Raw genomic sequence first — 23,409 nt, 5'->3', positions numbered from 1 at the left:
GGGCATCTATTCCCCCTTTCTTATCGAGTTGAGGCCAAGCGCAGATGTGGTCTACAGTTGCGGGGTCTCTACAGGTTACGATGATACAGTCACCGCGTATTGTTTTTTTCGTTTTGCCTATCCAGGCTACCCTTCGGGCTGCGGTGATCCCTCCCGAGAGATGGGATTCGAGGGGTCTGTTGATACTAAGCCACTGCATGGCCTTATTTTTAAGTGACCATGCAGTTTCTGGTGTATCATCTGTTAACTCGGGTACTCCTGTTAGAACTATTGTATAGGGAGTAGCTTCCGGGGGCATATGGGCAGGGCGTCTAACTGTAGAAGGTTTTTTTGGTGTGTTTTTGGGTGTATTTGAGTGTTTTTTGAGGTGGCAGGGGCTTCGATGTGTGGAGTTCGGACTTTTCTGGACAGATTCTGCTGGAATCTATATTTGCTGCTGGGCATGGAGTGCCTACCGTAGTTATATCTGTAGGTACTGTTTGCTGTGCTATTTTAGGAGGGGGTTTCTCCTTCTGGGGATGAGGAGTGTTCACATTAGGTTTGGGTATTGTGGTGGTTTGTTTTGGATTCTTCTGCGCTATTGATGTTGGGTTTGAGTGATTGGCTGTTTTCTGCGTGTGTGGTTGGTTTTGCTTTTTAGGTGGGTGCGAGGTGTTACGCTGCCCCTTTATGTCTATCCGGGTATTTGAATCCAGGAGGGTGGCCGAGATTATCGTTAGTTGGGCTTCGAGGTTTCTGATACTTAGCTGAATTGGCTTTAAGTATTGATATAGTAGGTCTTTGGTTGTAGTAAGGACTTGCGAAGTGATTCTGCAGGTCTTACATTGGTTAGAGGTGTTATCATTTGAGATTGCCTTGTGTGGGAGGGTTGTTTCGGAGATATGTAGTATGCTATTAGACGTTGAGGAGTTTGAATGAGTCGTTGTATGTTCCTGACACACTGGACTGTGTGTTTCTCCACTGTTTGTTAGTCGAGTTTTCGGTATTGCTCCTTCTCTCTCACCTTGCTGGGGCAGATTGTCGGTGGGTTGGATATCTCCCTGAGTTTGGCAGCCAGCTAGGTCGGGAGTTGCTTCCAGGTCGTCCGATGTTATGGAGAGATCCGACTCAGAATGCGTGACCGACAGGTCAACTACCGATGGTACAGTGTTTAGGTCTGGAGCTGTTAGAGTCACAGGAAGGGAGCTATTTTGGGTGTTGAGGTTGATTGGAGAGGCGGCGTTTGCTATAGCGCCTAATGAAGATCGCTTTGCGTTTGCGCTCATGAGATCTAATGATACTCTCTTCTCCATTAGAGCTATGCTTTGATTTATAGTCTCGTTGACCCGTGATATAAATAGGTCAATGGGGCCTGTTACTTGTGCTACCTCCTGCGCGTGTTTGGATTTGGGTTTGGAAGCACTTCTTGTTTTGGGCGGCATGTTTATTTATTGCTGGGTCGTTGTTGAAAGAGGGATGGCCCGGTCCGGTCTCTATCGGGCACTAACGGGCAACAACGGGCCCGCCCTTGGCCCGGGCTTCGCCCCGGGCTGCGTCCCGCGCAGCGGGTGCCGCGAGAAGTTGTAGCGCTTCGCTGGGGGCGGGGCACTGGAAGGGGTCGAGGCTCTCACAGGAAGAGGACCAGCTGGAGATGGTGAATGCTGGTCCTCGCAGTCCTGGGGCCGGCACCTCGTCCTCCTCTGCGGCCTCACGCTCCCGGTCGCTCAGCGGGGCTTTAGCTGGAAGGCTGTGCTACTCCTGCAGCAGGGATCAGCGGCAGGAACAGAAAGAGAGTCTTTAGGCGGTGAGTCTTTCTCCACGAGTGGCACCCGCGCAGCGGGTGCCGCGAGAAGTTGTAGCGCTTCGCTGGGGGCGGGGCACTGGAAGGGGTCGCGGCTCTCACAGGAAGAGGACCAGCTGGAGATGGTGAATGCTGGTCCTCGCAGTCCTGGGGCCGGCACCTCGTCCTCCTCTGCGGCCTCACGCTCCCGGTCGCTCAGCGGGGCTTTAGCTGGAAGGCTGTGCTACTCCTGTAGCAGGGATCAGCGGCAGGAACAGAAAGAGAGTCTTTAGGCGGTGAGTCTTTCTCCACGAGTGGCCTGTCTGAGTTTAATATGCATACTTTTAATATGCATACTGTGACTGCCCTAAACTGGATGTTAGTGTTAGATGTCGACGGGAACTAGGATTGCCATAGTGCATTTCACACACACACAGCCACAGCTTTCAGAACCTAGGTTTATTGCAGCTGAGAACTTTCACCATCTTGAAAACTGATTTGCTCAAATAATTTTCCCCCCATTGTTTAGGGCATGCCCAAGAATCATTCAGCTTGTGCCTGCCATAAATGCGGCATCTTGAGGCACCCACTTCAGAACACTACTGGAAGAAAGCTCAGGCAGAGGACAGCAGATTAAGGATGTGATATGCTGTCTGCAGTCTGAGAAGAGCCCCGAAGGGCTGGACCTGCTCTCTCTTGTACCCTTGGAAAAGATGTGGACTCCAAGGGTCATAGGCTGATCTCCTGTTACAATGACACAAGCACAAACTACAAGAGGTATTTTCCTGCAACTGTCCAGCTGATCCTTGGTCCTGGACTGGACACTGCTGCTTGGCCTCTGCTCAACACTTTATGAGCCTCTAAGTACTTTCCCAGAGTACCTGGAGGGTTTCGGAAATGTACTCCTGAAGGTGATTGGGATTTAAAGGACTAAAGTCACAATATAAAAATCTTTGCCCAGTACAAACATGGTTGGAGTATCCGACCACACTCCACTGTGGTGAGTGTCAAATTGTGCTTAGGTCCTGGTCTACCGCAACCCTTGACTATCATTGACACTTTGTGCTACATGGTGCTATATATATACTAATCAGTTTTCCAGTTCCCCTTATGAGATTTTTGTCATTTGAGTGGCATTTTATTTATTAATTTGGGCTTTTTATTTCTGTTTCAGTTTGGGATTGTTATTATTTTGCATTTTGACAACTACTGTTTTGATACTGGATATATACTTTATATATTGCCCTAAGTTAAGCCTGTCTGCTATGTGCCAAAGCTATATGGGGATTCCGCTCAGGTTAATTTAGTGACTTTAAAGCTTCACCCTGACAAGGGTTGTGAATTTTTCCTTGAGGTGTGTAGACACCCTTTCCCCTTGATAATCCAATGTCTTACATTACTCAATCCTCAAAAGCCACACACCCTCGGATTTCCCTGGGTCTCTAGTTTAAAGAAATGTCTAGGGCTAAAGTTTTTTCTCTTGGTGCCGGCTGACTGAGCCCAAATACCACAGCTATGCTCATCCCAAGCATTCATGCTAAATTCAAGTAAAATTTTTAATGTTTCCACCTGATGTTTTTTGGGCCTTTTCTGTCTCGTGCAATAGGGCCACCCATACATGTGATACTGTTTTTATAGGAAAAATGTATGGGAATGTAAAATAGTACATTTGTTATCATATACAGAATTTCTCTAAAATTTTGGGTTCCGATTACAAATCAGAGGCAGGCAAACATTTAAAGAAATGGAAAAACAGCAGGTCTGGGAGCACACCGCTCACCTATCAAGCAAGGCTCGCCCCTGGCATTCTGGGTAATGCAGTCTCTGGTAGTTTGCCTCATAGAAGTGTAGTCGAGTGTTTCGCCAAAGTTGGCGCAGATGGTGCTGATCTCTAGACACCTGTGTTTCAGGTTAATTAACCTTCGTCAGTAGAGATTACAGACTAGTTTCAGCAAACCCCTAAAACTAGTCTGTAATCTCTACTGACGAAGGTTAATGAACCTGAAACACCAGTGTCTAGAGATCAGCACCATCTGCGCCAACTTTGGCAAAACACTCGACTACACTTCTACGAGGCAAACTACCAGAGACTGCATTACCCTGAATGCCAGGGGCGAACCTTGCTTGATAGGTGAGCGGTGTGCTCCTAGACCTGCTGTTTCTTCAAATGGACTCCCGTGAGTCATGGAGCTGACGAGCTTGTGGTTGAAGCCCTGCGCGCCAGTGAGTGGTACCTGACCTGATACGATTTTGGCAACCTATTCAGCAAACCCCTAAAACTAGTCTGTAATCTCTACTGACGAAGGTTAATGAACCTGAAACACCGGTGTCTAGAGATCAGCACCATCTGCGCCAACTTTGGCGAAACACTCGACTACACTTCTACAAGGCAAACTACCAGAGACTGCATTACCCAGAATGCTAGGGGCGAACCTTGCTTGATAGGTGAGCGGTGTGCTCCCAGACCTGCTGTTTCTTCAAATGGACTCCTGTGAGTCATGGAGCTGATGAGCTCGTGGTTGAAGCCCTGCGCGCCAGTGAGCGGTACCTGACCTGATACGATTTTGGCAACCTTTTCAGCAAACCCCTAAAACTAGTCTGTAATCTCTACTGACGAAGGTTAATGAACCTGAAACACCGGTGTCTAGAGATCAGCACCATCTGCGCCAACTTTGGCGAAACACTCGACTACACTTCTACGAGGCAAACTACCAGAGACTGCATTACCCAGAATGCCAGGGGCGAACCTTGCTTGATAGGTGAGCGGTGTGCTCCCAGACCTGCTGTTTTATTACATTTAAAGAAATGCTTTTACAATTAGCTGGAAAACTTAGAAGTAGTAAAGGTGACCCTGATCCCTAAACTCAGATTCTTTTTTTTTTTTTTTTAATTTTTGAAAACCTTTATTGTGCTTCAAAGCAAAACAAATACGGGCCTACAACCTATCGGCCGGCCACGAACACAGTTAAGCACCAATGCAGCGTTACGGCGACATAGCATTAATCACTTTCAGGCGAGCATTCAATTACACTGTATACTTCGTAACACCATGTCTCAGAATCAATGTAGGTTAATTTTAAAAGGTTTTTTAAGCAAGCATTGTAACATGTCGTACTGCACCAAGACTTTTGAAAATAAAGAAAGAAGGATCCATGCGGGAGGAGCAAAACCATAGTTTCAAACATACGTGCAGGATAGGACCGCCAACCAGTGAGTTCCCCCCGGGCAGGAAGGCAACCATCCACAGAGTCAGATAAAAGACCCCTCACGTGCGCCACCCGAACCCTGCCACCCCCTAACCCCTAGTAAAACTAGACATGGACCCAGACCAAAAGTAAAACCAAAAAATAGGAATAAAAGAAGGCACCATAGAAATAATGACTAAATTCTAACTACTAACCCCCCCACCCTACACACATGCAGAGGCTACGGCCTGCCCCCCCCCCCCCCCCCCCCAGCAGTGTGTCTGTCGCCCAATAAACCCGAAATATAGCGAGAAGAAGGAAGAGAAAGAAAAGAAGAGAGGAAAAGAACAAAGGAGACAAAACATACCATATGGTATAGAGAGGGAGAGAAGGACACCCTAATCTTCAACTCTCAAAGGCAAGAAGGAAGGGAGGGAGGAGGTTCAATTCCAGGCAACCCGGTCCCCGCCAGTTGTAGTACATCCGCCCCCCAAAAGTCAGGATAAACGGCAAGCATTAAAGCAACGTAGGAGCGAAGCATAAATCAACAGCGAACTCGTAAACTGGACACAAAATACAGTCCCAAATCCCGACCCACCAGCCCAGCAGCCAACATCAGAAAAAGCAACCTAGCCCTGACCTGAACGCGGATAGTCCCACAGTCGCGCTGCCCAAGAGAGGCCCGCCCACCACAATACAAAGGAGCAAAATGGCGAGAGGACAGAGGACAACAAAGCGGAGGCACAAAATGGCCACGATGAGTCAGCAGGAAGTCCGTCGAGTGCAGCAGAATGTTCCATAAGCACACCAGGCGTACATGATGTTTTAATCAGGATAGGCAAAAAGCGCAGCGCAGGAGGAAAAGGCAGCCAAGACGATGCAAACAGGTCTCGAGGCATCCACAGTAGAGAGTCTGGCCACAATCTTGCACACCTCTCCTGGAGGAGAAACAAAGTGTTCCGAGGGTAGTCATCAGGCTGGTAATCCTGGGCGTCCGCAAGATAGTCAGGGAACTCAGACGTGCAGCTTACCGGAGAGATCATCGGCGCCCCACTCGTTGCAGGCAATGGCAGGTGGTTGCTGCGCAGTTCCGAGGCATCGGTGCCCCAGCCCAACGTTGATGTCATACGGTCCAGCTTGTCGCCCAGTTCTCGGTTGCAGTGTCGCACTTCTGAGCGGAGGTCACGCAGGGCCGACAGAACAGCGCCGAGAGAAATCACAGGCTGTAGTCCTCTGGTTTTGTGCCCCCGGGGAATCTCCAGAGTCACGGGTTCTCCTATAGCCAGGGCGGCACTGGTCACTGGTGTGGAAGGGCTTAGGTCCCCACAAGACATGGCGGCGCTCCTAGCCATCTCGACCAGGGTCCACGCCGGGCACCGGTTTCAGGATAGCGCCAGCGCACCCCCTCGTTTCACTGACCGAGTAGGACGCTCCGTGCCCCAAAGCAATGCGGGTCAGTTACACTCCATTTGGCAGTCTCGGGTAGCGAGGCATGGGGGCCACAAACGAAGTGCAATACAAAATGTCCGTCCCTTCCTCGTACCAGGCGCCTCAAACAAAGGCTCCGCTATAGTGGAGGTCCGCAGCTCCGTAAACACTGTCCTCTCTCCGCCCGCGTCGCACCATCCCAGGTGACTAGGCTCTAGCAGCGCCTCGCAGGGCCAGCGCCGGTCACACTATCGTATGCGCCGGCGGAGCACTCCGGCCGGCATCAGGGTCAGGAGGCACGGAAGGAGGAGCCCACTGAAGCGGGGTCCAGGGCCGGGAGTCAGGAGGCAGATTTCTCCGGCTGCCGGACAGGTCCAGGGTCCGGGAGAGCACCGTCGTGATCAGCGCCGACTCGCACACACGCTGCCGTCGAGTGTGTCAGGATTATGTTCAGGATGTCGGCACGGCAGAAACGGACTGGCGGAGCCGGGAGCCTACAGGTCCGCTCCGATCGCCATCTTGGCTCCTCCCCCTAAACTCAGATTCTTAGGTACAGCTCAAAAAGCCATAGTGTTTCTTTTTTATTAGATTTTTCTGTATAAAGTGATGCATGGCCAGTACACAATAAAAAAAACGACTGTGAGGAGCTCTGAGTATTGAGAGCTTTTTTACAACTGACAAAAACGATACATTGGCTGCTCAAAAAGTCAGAAAGGTGTAATGATATGTTAATTTTATTGATAGGCCTTCAGTTTAAAAATTGCAAATGAAAATCTGATTACATTATTTCTTGTTTCCTACATACCTTCATCACTTTTTTAATTCAAAGATTACTATTTGATTACTATTACTATTATAAATGACCCAATGCAAAATTCAATACTTTTCAGCAAGTACAGGTTTCCCACCTCTTTTGCCCCACTTAGGTAGGTATGACTGCACAAGCTAGAGATACGGACTACCACTGTTGACACCATTTTTTCAAAAAGAAATTCCTTTCTTGCACAAAATTTTCCCCACATTTTTTTGTAAAGAAAGAAATTTAAAAAAAGAAGTACAACATTTTGGCACAGTAAATCACAAACCATGAATATCTTTAAAATCCCCAAATAGGACACATACTTGACTTAGCTTTCTTTTGTAGAAAACGACTATGAAGGCTGAACCACCAACTGATATTGTCAAAAAAGGTCTCTGGGGACTAGTCAGCAGTAAAGGGGTTAAACAGATGAGAAGGGATGTAACGGCACAGGCAAAATAAGAACACAGTTTTAATATCAGATTTCCCACTTAACAAAAACAGTTTGATCCTGGGCAAATCACGTATCACTCTGTGCTAAGTATTTTTCTCTGAGAAAATTGCGAGTAGTAAAGACACTGGCTGAGCACCTGTTTTGAGTGGTGGGCAAAAGAACTAATCTTTCTTGTTCAGTCTGGAAGCGTAAGCACCTTTAGATCTGGTTACAGACAGATTTAGCTATATACCTAGTTGTATCGACAACACTTAAATCAAGTGCTGTCAAAGTCAGTGAGTCTGGCTTACTGCTGAAAGTACCTCTTTGAGCCATTTCTTATGGAAATGTTTTGCTCCATGTATTCGACATGTCTAATCCACTAAATTAATCACCTTTTTTTGTTGGCAGAGTAGGTGAATAAATGAACTCTCTGGTGATACTGTAAGTAGCCCATGGAAAGACTAGATGGCCCTGGTTTGTTCCTTCACCTTTACTGGCCCTGATTTTACCAGAAGAAAATGGAGAGCAGGTAAATTATCATCGAATTACTAAATTCATGGCATGTGAAAACAAGATCCCATGCTAGCTAGATTTCAACACATATTAGAGAGTATAATTGATGTCTTTTGTTAAGGTTTCTTTTGACCATTCATCCTATAGCTAAGGTGTTCATAGTGCCGTTTGACTTTTCACCTTGGGGAAGGTTAAACAATGAAAAATCTGTATTTCTTTTTTTGTAGAGTTTTATATAGCGCAACTACCCTAAGATATCGGGCATCAAAGTGCTTTACATGAGCACCAGGTTTGTTTCACAAAGACACATTCATTTCTGTTAGGCACGGGGAGATTAAGTGATTTACCAAGAATCACAGGATGTTGTGTGTAGTTGCTGAGACTTGAACCTGGTTCCCCCTCCCTAGTTTACAGGTCATCCTCTCCCCAAAAAATTATATTTTTGTTTAACCATGGTTACCCCTTTAGCTTGTATCATTTTGTTACCCTCATAGTTTCATATCAACCAGGTGTCTCAATGCAGAAGTTAACTTCTTGGATGCGACTGGTGCCTTCTTCATCAGTCGCAGTGTGCACATGATTTCTATCACAGCAGTATGATCAAACAAGAGTGCCAGTACACTTCTGCTCACACATCTATACATACTCCACAATATTCCTGTACTTTTCGGTAAAATTTGATTTCAGTGTCCACACAATCGAAGAAGAGTTCGCCAAGGTCATCTGCAAAGAGCGCCATCTTTCCCTTCATCACATTGTTTATGGCTTCCAGGCTCTGCTGCTCCAGCTCCCTCATCTGACAATGGAGTGCCTCACTCTGCTCCTGTGTGCATAGGACAAATGTATCAAAACTTATAGAGTAACATCTACTAAGTCTAGACTTTTGTAATGGAGTTCAGATTCTTCTTCCACTTTCTCAAGACTCATACAACGTTCCAAATCCCAAACTACTGTCCGAGGCACCAGAAAATAGCTTGCACAATAAGAATTAAGGAGAAGCATGTGCATGGCAGATATGGCCGGGATGCCTGTCACCCACTCCCAACACAATCCCCAAGGATGGGAAGACGGACGCAGTATTTGAACTTTTGGAAGGCGGGAGGGAGTTACCCTCCCGGCCGTATTTATTAAAATATGAAACAAAATTAAAACATTAAATAAAAGTTTCATATCATGTACAATTTTCATTTATTACATTGCGATGAAGACATGTCACATTGGCTAACCTTAACAAATCTCTAATACAAAGGTTTTCCTAGCCGAGTCTAACATCCTGCAAATGCATACTTTCTAAATTAAAATTGTACATCCTAGCATTACGGGCCAACGGCAAGGTCGCAACCGGTGTCAGATCCCTACTACCAAAACTCTCGCCCTCACGGTGTGAGTGGCGGCCGCGCAGAGGACTGTACCCTCTGTGCCAACTCCAATTTCCCTTGTCTTGTTGGGGGCCCCCCATTTAAACTCGACGCCATCTTAAAGGTCGTCCGAGGACCCGTGTGAGGTGTCTGTAAGAAGGCAGCGTGGACTCCCCCCCACCCCACACTGTCTATCACATCCGCCGTCGCGGATATCCGGGCCCCGGGAAATTCGTAGGAGGGGCATATAGCCGCCTTCCCTCCCTGGAAGGGGCCTATGGCCGTCTTCCCCTAGGCGATCCATACTTAGTGGGTGCCGCCTCCCCGTGGGAGGGGCCAATGGCCGCCTCCCCCCGGGTGCTCCCATCCATAGTGGGTGGCGCCCCCCTCTAGGGACCTTGAAATTACTGCTCACCGATCATGACCTTACCGCCCGACCAAAAATAAATACGACATTTTGATTACCTACTAAGGGAAAAAACATCACCCTGTCTACTTGCCATATTTACCTCTACTACAAGAGAAAAGAGTACCTTCAGACAGACAACATCTCATTAAAGTTTACCTTCATATACCGCAATACGGAGGGAAGAAGATGTTAATCAGAGAAAAAGACTTTATTGCAGAACAAACATTGCCATAAGGGGCTGGTGGGTGGGTCAAAATTGCTCCTTGTTCCGTCGAGGGCTCACGTGCATCGAGTGGGTGCAGCTTCCAAGCACAGGAACAAGAGGATGCTTCTTCGGATTCCCGCTCCTTTTATTCCTCTTCGGGAGGGCGTGAACCCTCCGCCGGTACGCCTACTGGGCGTGGCCATCGGTGTAGGTGTCTAGGGCAACCCCTCTTGGGCGGGAAAAGGCGCGCCCCGGCTACGCCGCTTCGGGCATACCAGCCGAGACAGGCCCCCCGCCCAAAATGGTTTCCCGGGAGGATCCGGGCCACCAACCATACGTTCGGGGGGACCTAGTGGTCGCCCCTTTCCATATGGCCGGGATGCCTGTCACCCCCTCCCAACACAATCCCCAAGGATGGGAAGACGGACGCAGTATTTGAACTTTTGGAAGGCGGGAGGGAGTTACCCTCCCGGCCGTATTTATTAAAATATGAAACAAAATTAAAACATTAAATAAAAGTTTCATATCATGTACAATTTTCATTTATTACATTGCGATGAAGACATGTCACATTGGCTAACCTTAACAAATCTCTAATACAAAGGTTTTCCTAGCCAAGTCTAACATCCTGCAAATGCATACTTTCTAAATTAAAATTGTACATCCTAGCATTACGGGCCAACGGCAAGGTCGCAACCGGTGTCAGATCCCTACTACCAAAACTCTCGCCCTCACGGTGTGAGTGGCGGCCGCGCAGAGGACTGTACCCTCTGTGCCAACTCCAATTTCCCTTGTCTTGTTGGGGGCCCCCCATTTAAACTCGACGCCATCTTAAAGGTCGTCCGAGGACCCGTGTGAGGTGTCTGTAAGAAGGCAGCGTGGACCCCCCCCCCTCTCTTCCCCCCCCCCCCACTGTCTATCACATCCGCCGTCGCGGATATCCGGGCCCCGGGAAATTCGTAGGAGGGGCATATAGCCGCCTCCCCCCCCCTGGAAGGGGCCTATGGCCGTCTTCCCCTAGGCGATCCATACTTAGTGGGTGCCGCCTCCCCGTGGGAGGGGCCAATGGCCGCCTCCCCCCGGGCGCTCCCATCCATAGTGGGTGGCGCCCCCCCTCTAGGGACCTTGAAATTACTGCTCACCGATCATGACCTTACCGCCACAGGCCGGATAGTTGACCGGCTATCCGGCCCCCCCCAAAACTCCTCCTAAAGGTCATGCGTCCTCAAACCCTTTAGCCAAGCTATGAAGTCTCCTACGAGTAAGACATTCCCCTCCCGGGACAAGTGAACCCCATCATCTAGATACATATGATCACCCCGAATACACCCATGCGGAATACTGTGCAATTGCGGCGAGCGAAACAACCTACCAATTATATTATTGACCTTCTTTACTGAATGGTTCAGTGCCGATACCGAAAGGCCCCCCCGCCATACCTTCCTAGGAATCATGTGGGACCATGCGATCGTGCACCCCGGGATTCTTTTTGCCAGCCAGCTGACGGTAGACAAAACTCGCTCGAGTAATACTCGCCTGCCGAGCGTCACCATGTCATTGCCCCCCAGGTGTACTATGATTACAGATGGCGGTGACCTCCGCCGCCCTAAGAGTCCCTCGACAAAAGATTCAAACTGGTCAATACAGAGCCCGCCCCTTCCGTGGAAGGTCACTCTGTACCCGTATTCCCCAGCTGCGTGAGTCGCGTCACCTGCTTTGAATACGTCCCCGGCCCGCCTCACGTATGAGTGGCCCACGACCCACACCTCTCTCTCCTCAGCCGGTGATCTCTGACCGCTGGTCCCCTGGTGCCGGGTCGACTGGAAATTCCGCCCCGCATAATGTGCTCGCGAAACTGTAAATCAAACAGAAGACAAGAAGCGTGAATGCATGTAACTTGACTTCACAACATGTGCAATCGCACATACCTTTTAAAACAGTTCGAGGACCATCGTCCTAACAGTTTTACCTCTTCATTACTCTGACCCCTGGCTGTAGCCTCAGTAGCAGCCCCTATCCTAAAGGAGTGGGTCCCAAAATCGCTCGGGTCCAAGCCCGCCGCTGCGATTGCCATTGTTAGCACCCTCTGAAACTGAAACCTCGTCAGTGGGGTGGCATCGATGTGTCTCAGCAAACTCCCACCCCATGTATCCGCCCTCAGCGCCAAATATTCCTCAATGCACATTATCGGGCACATGGGGGACCCTCGCAAGCGCTGGACAACAACACTGTCTCCCATAGCTCTCTGATCAGTCTTGGATTTAGCTATTGTGATTACCATGGAATCACCCCTGATCAGGATGTGATCCCAACATAGACCCCCCTCCACATCTTTCTTATTTTTTGCAACCAGTTCGCTCATCCGCATAGCCCCATGGACCGCTAATGCGAAAGCGGCCCGGAACAGAATTGCTTCGAAATGGGAGGAACATGTCGTGGGTAGTATCGACATAAGCAGGGACAACCTTTCTAAGCCAATCGGGCGCCTCTCGTCTACTCTACGACCTTCAAGGCGTTGCCAGCCGCGAAGGGCTTTCTTTACCAAAAAGGAAGATGTCGGGTCTTTGATGCCCTGCACCTGTGCCATGAATGAAATGGCCGCTCGGTGCCTATTGGCCGTTGCGACCGATCGGCCTTCCCTGTGCAATGCTACCATAAACTTTAGGAAGCAATCCTCCTGCCCCCATTTCTGATCCCCAGTCGGACCCAAAAATGCACAATAGGAACAAAAAGCTTCTTTGTATGCCTTCCTCGTCCTGGGGGCTAAGCTTGCTGCCACGAGGTCTTGTAATCCGGGGCACCGAGTAGCCAGAGTGCTTCGGGGAACGGTGCCGCCGCTAGGTCCGCAGTCGGTAGATAACCCCTGAACGCCTGCATATGTGAACGAGAGAGGGCATCAGCCGCATGATTCAGTACACCCGGCACATGTTTAGCCCTGAACTGTACATTCAGTCTCATGCAAAGTAGTACAATTTCCTTCAACAATCTCAAGATCCACTTGCAGCGTGCTGCCTGATTGTTAATACATTCAACAACAGTCATATTGTCGGACCAAAATACCACAGAGCGATCTTTGAACCCGTCCGGCCATGCCATCAGAGCCACAAAAATTGGGAATAGCTCGAGGAACCCAATGTTACCTGTGAGACCGCTGGTGTGCCACCATGTCGGCCACGTCTGCGCCGACCATCGGTTACCAAAAATGGCGCCAAATCCCACGCTCCCCGCCGAGTCAGTCCACAAACCCAGCTCGTCCGAAGACGCTGGCGGCTTGTTCCATACCACTCGACCGTTGAAGTCCGCCAGAAATGCCAACCAGATGCGCATGTCCTGGCGAACCTCAGCAGACAGTCTCGTGCGGTGATGTCCTTCCTTGAGACCGACCATAGCTTGTGCGATAGAGCGGGAAAAGGGGCGGGCCATTGGTATCACTCTCAGGGCAAAGTTAAGCTGACCCACTGCTTGTTGTAACTGATGCAGAGTCACTTTCTCCTTACCAAGGCACAGTTCCAGGGAAGCCCTGAATTTCGCTACTTTCCCTACTGGCAAGTGGAAACAACCCTCCACAGAATCGAGTTCAATTCCCAGAAACTCCAGTGAAGTAGCTGGTCCCACCGTCTTATCTGGTGCCAATGGCACTCCGAATTCCTCCATGAGGATACAAAATTCCTGTAACGCCTGCGCACACTCTGTGTCGCCGGCTGCCCCCAAGAACAGAAAATCATCTAAGTAATGCATAACATGACTATGCCCAGTGGCTTCGGTGAATGCCCATTCCAAAAAACTGCTGAATTTCTCAAAATAAGCACAAGAGATGGAGCAACCCATTGGCATACATCTATCCATGTAGTAACGCCCTTGGAAAACAAACCTAAGAGACGCTGATCCCGTGGGTGTACCGGGAGCAACCGGAACGCCGACTCGATATCTGACTTCGCCATCAGCGCTCCGGGCCCCAGGCGATTCAACATGGTGACGGCATCATCGAAGGATGCGTACCGCACCGAACAAACTTCTGGGTCAATCGCATTGTTCACCGAGAGACCCTTCGGAGCCGACAAGTTATGGATCAGCCTAAATTCCCCTGGGTCTTTCTTGGGGACCACTCCTAACGGGGAACAAATAAAGTTTTTACTGGCGGGTGCCCATATGGGCCCGCAACCCGGCCCAGGGTAACCTCTTTTGCAATCTTCCTCTCCACCACCGCTGGGTTATGCTGAGCCGATAGTTGGTTTCTACACAGTGATTCCCCCCGAAAATCCCCCGCCGGGATGTGGAAACCATATAAGAATCCATTCCTCAACACCCCAGCGGAGACATGACCAGGGTATTTGTTTAGCCAGGGGATCATTGCCATGATATCAACGGGGGTCGGTAACGGTACACAGTGGTCCCACTCAATCTTGTTTGGACCCTCCCCTACCTCCCGACCCGCCATTCTTGGATCTGCACGAACTCTCGGGGTGCGAGGAATTCCCGCAACCCGCACACGCATGTCTGAACTTGCATGTCCCCTGTGGTCTGGTGCAGTTGCCCCTGTTAAAGCTCCAACAGACCCCTCTCTTTCCCCCATTCCCACCAGTCTTTGCTTGGTGGTCGCCACCGGGGCCCGCTCGAAAGGGCACTGCGGGCTGTTGGCGGGAAAACCCCGACCCATTCCCGCCTGGCGAGGACGTCTTCGTCGCGCCCGGCAGGAGCTGCTTCTGCCAAGAAATCGAGTCGAGACAATCCCACGCCAGAGATGAATCGTACTCTTTGGCCTTGCGGAATTTCATATCGTAACCCATCCACTCATTGCCCTCATATGTTTCATAAAAATCCATTATTCGTGCCTGATAGCAAGACAATTCAGGCAAAACCTCAGGCTTACGCTCCCCAATAATTGCAGTAAACATCGCAAAGGCCTTGGCCCAATTTGTGATTGTCTCATCAACCCTGAATCCCGCCATCTTGGCTCGCCATACACTCGGGTGCCACAAATCTTTCTGCGTCTTAGCATACTCCATCTCGCGATGGTCAGTCAGCAGGGAAAACATATGTACATACTTGTCAGCCCATATCAATTCTTTTGTGGCCAACAGGATATGTTGAACCACTCGCTCCCGTCTTGAGGGCAAAGAGCCCTCCCCCGCCATTGGCAATGCCTGCTTACCCGGCTCCGTTGTCGTTCCCGCTGTTTTTTCGACGCCAGCTGCCGGTCCTTCCGGGGTCACCTGTGGGGGGACAAGAGGGAGATTCACCTTCGCGGCATCTCGCGACTACCGCAACTGCTGTATTAGCAACCTGGCCTCTTCGGCCGTGTCTCCAGGTGCCGTAGCACCCCCTGCTTTTCTGCTGAGCCATGCGGCCAACTGGGCGGCTAATTCAGGAGGCATGTCCTCCTCGTTAGCGGGCGTAACCACAACCGGAATCGGCTGACCCGCGTCTGGGATTGGTAATGGGGTCTCGACTGGAGTGGCAGGGATCGAAGGGGGTACTTCGGGGACCGGAACCTCCCCTCCTGCCGCCCTATTCCTGACCCGTATACCCCTACCCTCGGGGACAACTCCCGGCAATGCCGGGCCTATCACCCGGATTGTTCATCGCAGCCATCTGCTTCTTCATGTTTGCCATATCTCGGCCAAGCGCCGGGACCATAACGACGTTTCGTTCGATCTTCGGCATTCTGCTTACCAGCATGCGAAGCACCTGGTCAGTCTCGAGCTTCTTTCCTTCCTTCTTGCCAGACATTGTTTTCGATCCAAGTTGACCAACGCAGTCCTGGATCCGTAGCCTCGAAGTCGCTGAAAGAGAAACACAAGAATTACAAGTTCTCAAAATTGCTCCTTGTTCCGTCGAGGGCTCACGTGCATCGAGTGGGTGCAGCTTCCAAGCACAGGAACAAGAGGATGCTTCTTCGGATTCCCGCTCCTTTTATTCCTCTTCGGGAGGGCGTGAACCCTCCGCCGGTACGCCTACTGGGCGTGGCCATCGGTGTAGGTGTCTAGGACAACCCCTCTTGGGCGGGAAAAGGCGTGCCCCGGCTACGCCGTTTCGGGCATACCAGCCGAGACACGCCCCCCGCCCAAAATGGTTTCCCGGGAGGATCCGGGCCCCCAACCATACGTTCGGGGGGACCTAGTGGTCGCCCCTTTCCATTCCAGCTGTATCTAACGGCACGGAGAGGGATGAGGAGTAGGTGGGGCAAATTAAAGAAAGGGTCTGGAGTCTATTAACTACCAGCACTGGAGATGTTAAAGTGCATAACTTTTCCTAAAATACTAATCAAGCAAGTCAGTTAACAAAGCTTTACCGATCGTAGTCTCAGTCTGAGGGAACAACCATGCAGTAGTGAATAGAGCACATCTGACAAAGCCCATGTGGCTGTCTTGCAAATAAACATAAGCAAGAAAAAGCCCCTAGAAGGGAACAGATACTATATCAGCACTCATTGCTTGCACATTGAGCTCCTTGCTGTAAAGTCAAGCAATGTGACAGAAACCAGATCTGTAGAAGAGGGACTGAAATAGCACAACGACCTGCTTTTCCTAAGAAGGTGTCATGGCCGGGTTTTCTGATTAGATGGGATCAGCCCCTAGGGGCCCCTCCAACCCAGCCAGAACGTAACCACATCCCTCCTCAGGACCATCTATCCAGGCACCTGGGTACCTACCTGAGGATGGGGAACTCGCAATATACAAGCTCATATTATTAGAAACACCACTAAATCTATAGGGATACTAAGAATACTCACTGATTACTAAGGATATCCATGCCCTACACTACACTTATACCTTATAGTCTCGCGGCCACTCAGACCCAGACTAATCTACCCTGGGGCAGATATGACACACAATCTGGCGTGTCTACACACGTGGGTCTGCAGCCCCAGTGCTCTCCCTTATTTCCAAACGGTTCGCAATCCGGCAAACCTCCACGCTGGTAATCCTCCCCAGCGCTCTCACTTACACAAGCCACAATCCTGTGGGTATACACACAATCAGTGCTCTCATTAACGCCGTATATCAACGACGACCACATTCCTATGAACACCTTCAGTTATATGTCTCTTCACTGAGGGTCTGCTACTACAATAATATTATGGGATAGCCGAATTACTTAGTGTCAACAATTCCCTAGCTCAAGGGCTCCCTGTTCTCCCTATTCATTCAGACTTACCGGATCAGGGGCAGCATCTGTTCTGGCTGTAACATCTGACTAGGAGAAAAAGGTTACCTATGCTTTGGAACAGAAGACGCTGTTTACAGGATTATGGGAGGGTGTACTAACTTGGTCCCTTAGTTGCAGGTCTCCTCTCTCCCTCACTATTACTTACCTGATCAGGGGTAGCATCTGTTCAAACAGTAATACCTACTAGGAAAGGGGATTACCCTCACTGTATGGGGACAAAGATATACACACTATGTGATTGAGTTATTCCTTGATTTAAGCGCTCCTACTCCCTTCTGATCCATCAGTGGCTCAACGGCAACTGGCTAGAAGCCAGGCTAGCTTTATCATAAAAAAACTCATGCACACTAATTCACTAATTAATGGGGATGTTTATTGTAACAATAATAAAGTACACATATACAAAACTATGGGGTCTCTATAACTAGCAGTAACTTTAACACACCGCTGAAAGAAAAGGATTAGACATACAATTTATCTGCGGGGCAACAGGATCTTTTAACACACCGCTGAAAGGGAAAAGATTAGACATACGATAGCCTAGGGAATAAGAACAAGATTAAAGTGTACTAGTTCAGACTACCTCACCTATTAGAAGGAAGATTTCTCTCTGCCTCTGGTGGGATTAGGGCTCGCTCTGTCTCTCCCTCCTTCACCACATCACCGCGCCTCTGGTTCAGTTGCTCCAGCTGACAGCCTTCTTTGATGCTCTCTGCACTGCTCTCTCTCTCTCCTCATCTTCAGCAATCGTCTGCCTTCTTTCTCCATTCAAGAACTGCACTCTATTCTGCAGCTCCAGCAGACATCCTGTTCTCTCTCCAAGCTGAATTGAGCTCCAAGCTGAACTGAGCTCCAAGCTGAACTGAGCTCCAAGCTGTTCTGAGCTCCAAGCTGTTCTGCACACAAGCTGGAATGAACACTCCTCCTTTCCTGCAGCTCGCTAATATGGATTCCTCTCCCCTCATGGAAATTTCCACCAGAGGGCTGCCTCCTACCGAATTCCTGTGCCAGCTCCCAGGCTTCCACGCAACCGCAGTGCCCATCTGCTTGTTACGTCTGGGCCCAAGAGAAAAACACATTTCTCGGATAAGAAGCAGTCCTAACCGGTCTTCCTCTAGCACACAAACAGCCTTACTGTAAACTTTACCTTTACTCTAAAAAGCCTCTCAGCTCCATCAAGATGGAGTCCCTCTAGTTCTAGGCCTGTAGGCCTGAAAGGGATGAAATACCCCTTAGCTCTGTCAGAATACCTACATAAACCATACCAATGTGTCTAATATAAGCAAGTATGTCAAAGCCAATAGGCAATAGACAGGTTAGAGTCAAGAATAAGGCATATTAAGCAGCTATCCTCTTCTAGGTCTGGAAGAAAGGGCTTAAAAGGGCCAACACAAGCTAAGAATACCTATCCTAGATGTGAGCAAGATTAAAGTCTATATCACTGCTAAATAGAGCCAAAAACCCTGCCATAACAGAAGGGCAACTGTAGGTGACAGTCTACCAGAGGATCTAACACCCAAGTAAAATTTTTCGCAATGTCTTCCACGTGGAAGAACCCAACTCAGCATCTGACATGTGATTTGTTAAAAAGGAGCAAAGCCCAACCACCTGCTGGCATGAAAATTTGACAGCGTCTTAGGAAGGAATGACAGATGATCATGAAGAGAATGTGGCCCAAAGCTGAAAAGGGCATTGGAGAGAATCTTTGCTCCACACAGGGAGAGCACCTTCAAATAATTGAGTTCATGTGACCTGCTACTATCTCCACCCTGTCTATGCCTACATCACATTGTTTCCACAAAGGAAAACACTCACACAGGTGCAACACAATTATCCAACTTTATGTACGTTAACTCCCATGAGATGAACAAGAAACTGATTATATTCTTCCATAATTATCTATGCACACACACTAACAAGATCTCGCTTAAGTCTACTTACAACTCCATCGATGAGTTAATCCTAGATGACAACAATAGCATCCTCTAACCTAATGCACACAAAAGGTATGGTAAATGTAAATGTGTTTGTATTTATATAGCGCACTTCTACCCTGAGTTCTCGTACCGCTGTATTCATACCGCTGTGGAACCCTTCCTGGCTTTCCTGTGATATGTACAAAAACAACAGTTAAAAAGAGGGTCCAAGGGCAGAATTAACGACCAACATCTAGACACATGCCCCAAACAATAATACTAACAACAAACAATGTCTAGGGGTCAAAAAGAAAAGGAAGTCAACTATAAAACCCATCCGAGGCACAACTAGTTATTACCAAAAGTTGAACAAACCCAATAAGTGTGTGTATATGTAACAAATCATAAGACAAATCTCAAGGGTATGGGAAAAATATTCCCATCAGTTGCCACTCTGTACCGCCCTTTTACACCATATGGGTTCTCCTTACCCAGGACAAAATGTCCACAGCCTATAAATGTTGTCGTGGCTGGAACTTAACCATTAGAAAGTATGTGTACAAATGGGTGGTACAGAAAGATATATTGTAAGTGGGTAACTGAATAGCAGTACAAAGTGAACGTGAAAAAATATTAAAATTGGATAGGACTGAGTAGAAGATGAATTTTATTAATTTCTCTCAGTTCGTCCAAATATTTAAAAATGTGTGACATACCAACAGATTTAACAAAATATCCGTATGCAATAGGAGTCGACATGTTTCAGCACACGTGACAATGATGCCACTGCTTTCATCAGGACCAAATTGTTTGCTACTGCACAAACAGTGAGAATAAAAAAATATTTATATCACCTGTTGATTCTAGGTTGTTCTAATTTAATTAATCCACCACATCACTGTTGGAACGTTGTATCAAGGACAGGAAACAAGGAGTAACTGAAGAAGAAAATTAACAAAAATAAAGACAAAAGCAATACAATAATGTCAAAGCATATAGTACATCATGTATATTTTGTCACAGGGGAGTATGTGTGGTTTTCATTACTCCATAACAGTTGGCCACTTACCAAATATGTATGGGGATAACGCGTCACCCCACCTGGCTGCAGCTCAGGTAATAGGAGCACCGCTCTAATTAAAAACAATAAAAGACATTCTATCAGTCGCTAGTCCAAAAATTGGCAGGTAAAGATATAATACTCAGCTCATCCGCTGTGCAAAGCTGAAAGTGTTAATGCCCATTGTGCTTTATCAGATAGCCTCCACATCAACAAAGCACTATTAAGAACCAGATCACATATTGCTTGCAAAATGCAGTTATGATGCTGGCACCGTGGTAGTCCGTGCGCGCCATGATCTTATAAGTACTATTGCCCGCAAAATGCAGTTATGGCAGGTAAAGATATAATACTCAGCTCATCAGCTGTGCAAAGCTGAAAAAGTGTTAATGCCCATTGTGCTGTATCAGATAGCCTTCACATCTACAAAGCACTATTAAGAGCCAGATCGCATATTGCTCGCAAAATGCAGTTATGTTGCTGGTACCGTGGTAGTCGGTGCGCGCCATGATCTTATAAGTACGCGTGCAAAAGGAAGCAAACAGCTGTACATAGCTGAAAGTGTTAGTACCCATTGTCATATTTCGAATTGCCTCCATATCAACACCGCATTATTGAGAGCCTAATATCGTGGCCCGGAATATGCAGTTAGGATAGTGGCACCGTAGTTGTCCGTGCGCACCACAATCTTATTGGTGCGCATGCACAGGGCAACGATAAACAGCAAGCCCTGGATCTTCGCCTCTGAAAAGACCAATTGCCTGTGCTCAATAGTATGTCCCATTGTCGCTTCGCATGCCCCAATAGAGATGCAGACAACAAGCAGTATAAGCCCCATGTGAGCCAAGTTCAGATGGTACACGGTCTCCAAAAACTGGAGAACCGAAGCGTAGTGCCATATTCCACTACTAACCTGTCCGTCAGTGTCTCCCAGCGTCCCTCTGCGCTGTCTGGGGAGGCACTGTTGCGGAAGTCAGTGCCATATTTGTTTGTCCCTTTGCTGTACAACGGTCACGTGACCAGCCGATCAGGTGACAAAGAGGATCATAGGAAATGTAGTTTGAATATCTCCGTATGGCCGATCACACTGACACATTAGTTCTACGGCACGTTTTGCATCAATCTATGCCAGTTGTTTGTCATCACAAAAAAAGGGAGTAACAAAAAAATCGAGTTAGCCATAAATAGATATTGTATTTTCAAAGGAGAAATAACACAGGGAGGGTAACAGTAAAACCTTTCTCTGCCATATTAATGTATTTTGTTGGTAAGCGGTCACGTGACCAGTCGATTGTGTGACCCAATGATTTATGGATGGTGTAGTTTAAAACTTCATTCAGCTAGCCAATCATACGACCATACCAATTGTAAAGAAGACTAAAAAGGCTAAAAGGTAAGCCTCAATATAGACTAAAAAAGCTGAAAGGCAAGCCGTGACGGTACTTTAGCCTTTTTTTAGTCTATATTGAGGTTGAATACAAAAGTTGGCATTTACTTACCTTTTTTGCCATAACCACAGTAGAAGGAGTTATCTGACAAGTACCGTCATGGCTTGCCTTTCAGCCTTTTTAGTCTATATTGAGGCTTGCTTTTTAGCCTTATTAGTCTATATTGAGGCTCAATACAACCATTGGCATTTACTTAATATTTTTTGTTATAACCACGGTAGAAGGAGCTATCTGACAAGTACAGTCACAGCTTGCCTTTTAGCCTTTTTAGTCTGTATTGAGGCTAAATACAACTATTGGCATTTACTTAATATATTTTTTGTCATAACCAGGGGAGAAGGAGCTATCTGACAAGTACCATCACGGCTCGTTTTCAGTTCCATTTTTTGTTTCTTCTTTGAGACGTGGATAACATTGATCCGACGTCAACTTGATTGGCAATAATATGCATATCGTAATGGCTCGATGTATATATGCTGGCACACTACTTTAGAAGTGGTATGGTTGTATGATTGGCTAGCTGAATGAAGTTTTAAACTACACGATCCATAAATCATTGGGTCACGCAATCGATTGATCACGTGACCGCTTACCAACAAAATTCATTAATATGGCAGAGAACGGTTTTACTGTTACCCTCCCTTTGTTATTTCTCCTTTGAAAATACAATATCTATTTATGGATAACTCGATTTTTTTGTTACTCCCTTTTTTGTGTGATGACCAACAACTGGCATAGATGAATGCGAAACATGCCGTAGAACCAATGTGGTCGTGTGATCGGCCATATGGAGGTATTCAAACTACATTTCCCATGATCCTCTTTGTCACGTGATCGGCTGGTCACGTGACCATTGTACAGCAAAGGGACAAACAAATATGGCACTGACTTCCACGACGGTGCTTCCCCAGACAGCGCAGAGGGACGCTGGGAGACACCGACGGACAGGTTAGAAGTGGAATATGGCACTACACTTCGGTTCTCCAGTTTTTGGAGACCGTGTACCATCTGAACTCGGCTCACATGGGGCTTATACTGCTTGTTGTCTGCATCTCTATTGGGGCATGCTAAGCGACAATGGGAGATACTATTGAGCACAGGCAATTGGTCTTTTCAGAGGTGAAGAGCCAGGGCTTGGTGTTTATCGTTGCCCTGTGCATGCGCACCAATACGATTGTGGTGGGCACAGACAACTACGGTGCCACTATCCTAACTGCATATTCCGGGACCACGCAATTAGGCTCTCAATAATGAGTGGTTGATATGGAGGCTATTCGAAATATGACAGTGGGTACTAACACTTTCAGCTATGTACAGCTTTTTGCTTCCTTTGGTGCGCGTACTTATAAGATCATGGCGCGCACGGACTACCACGGTGCCAGCATCATAACTGCATTTTGCGAGCAATATGCGATCTGGCTCTTAATAGAGCTTTGTTGATCTGGAGGCTATCTGGTACAGCACAATGGGCATTAACACTTTTAGCTTTGTGTTACAATCTTATGTTATTATATTTACACCTATTTACAACGTGATGTCATTATTATATACACCTATTTACAACGTGTCCACCTTGGTATGTTCCAGCCACCCCCATGTGATAGCGCACTTGGTAGCTTCCTGTGAAGCTGTTCTTAGAATGTTCATCCGAGGTGATTGTCATTGCTGGAGAGCGGAGCAGTGAATAAAGGAAGTTTCTTATCTGACGCCTGGGCATTCATCT

The 23,409-nt window shown here is 47.9% G+C and overlaps 1 protein-coding gene across 1 annotated transcript in view; it reads right to left on the bottom strand.

The window, feature by feature from the left end:
• Positions 1 to 7,090: 7,090 nt before the first annotated feature.
• The window catches only part of SCRN2 (secernin 2), a 203,371-nt gene continuing 187,052 nt past the window's right edge, over positions 7,091 to 23,409 (bottom strand). The window contains exon 8 of the mRNA XM_086924298.1: positions 7,091 to 8,943. Within this exon, the coding sequence (XP_086780424.1) occupies positions 8,749 to 8,943 (195 nt within the window). The 3' untranslated portion in view covers positions 7,091 to 8,748. The remainder of the gene's footprint in view (positions 8,944 to 23,409) is intronic.

This window comes from Lissotriton vulgaris, chromosome 5 (assembly GCF_964263255.1).
Source record: "Lissotriton vulgaris chromosome 5, aLisVul1.2, whole genome shotgun sequence".
In the NCBI taxonomy this organism is placed as follows: Eukaryota; Metazoa; Chordata; class Amphibia; order Caudata; family Salamandridae; genus Lissotriton; species Lissotriton vulgaris.
This window is presented reverse-complemented; position numbering and strand designations above follow the sequence as displayed.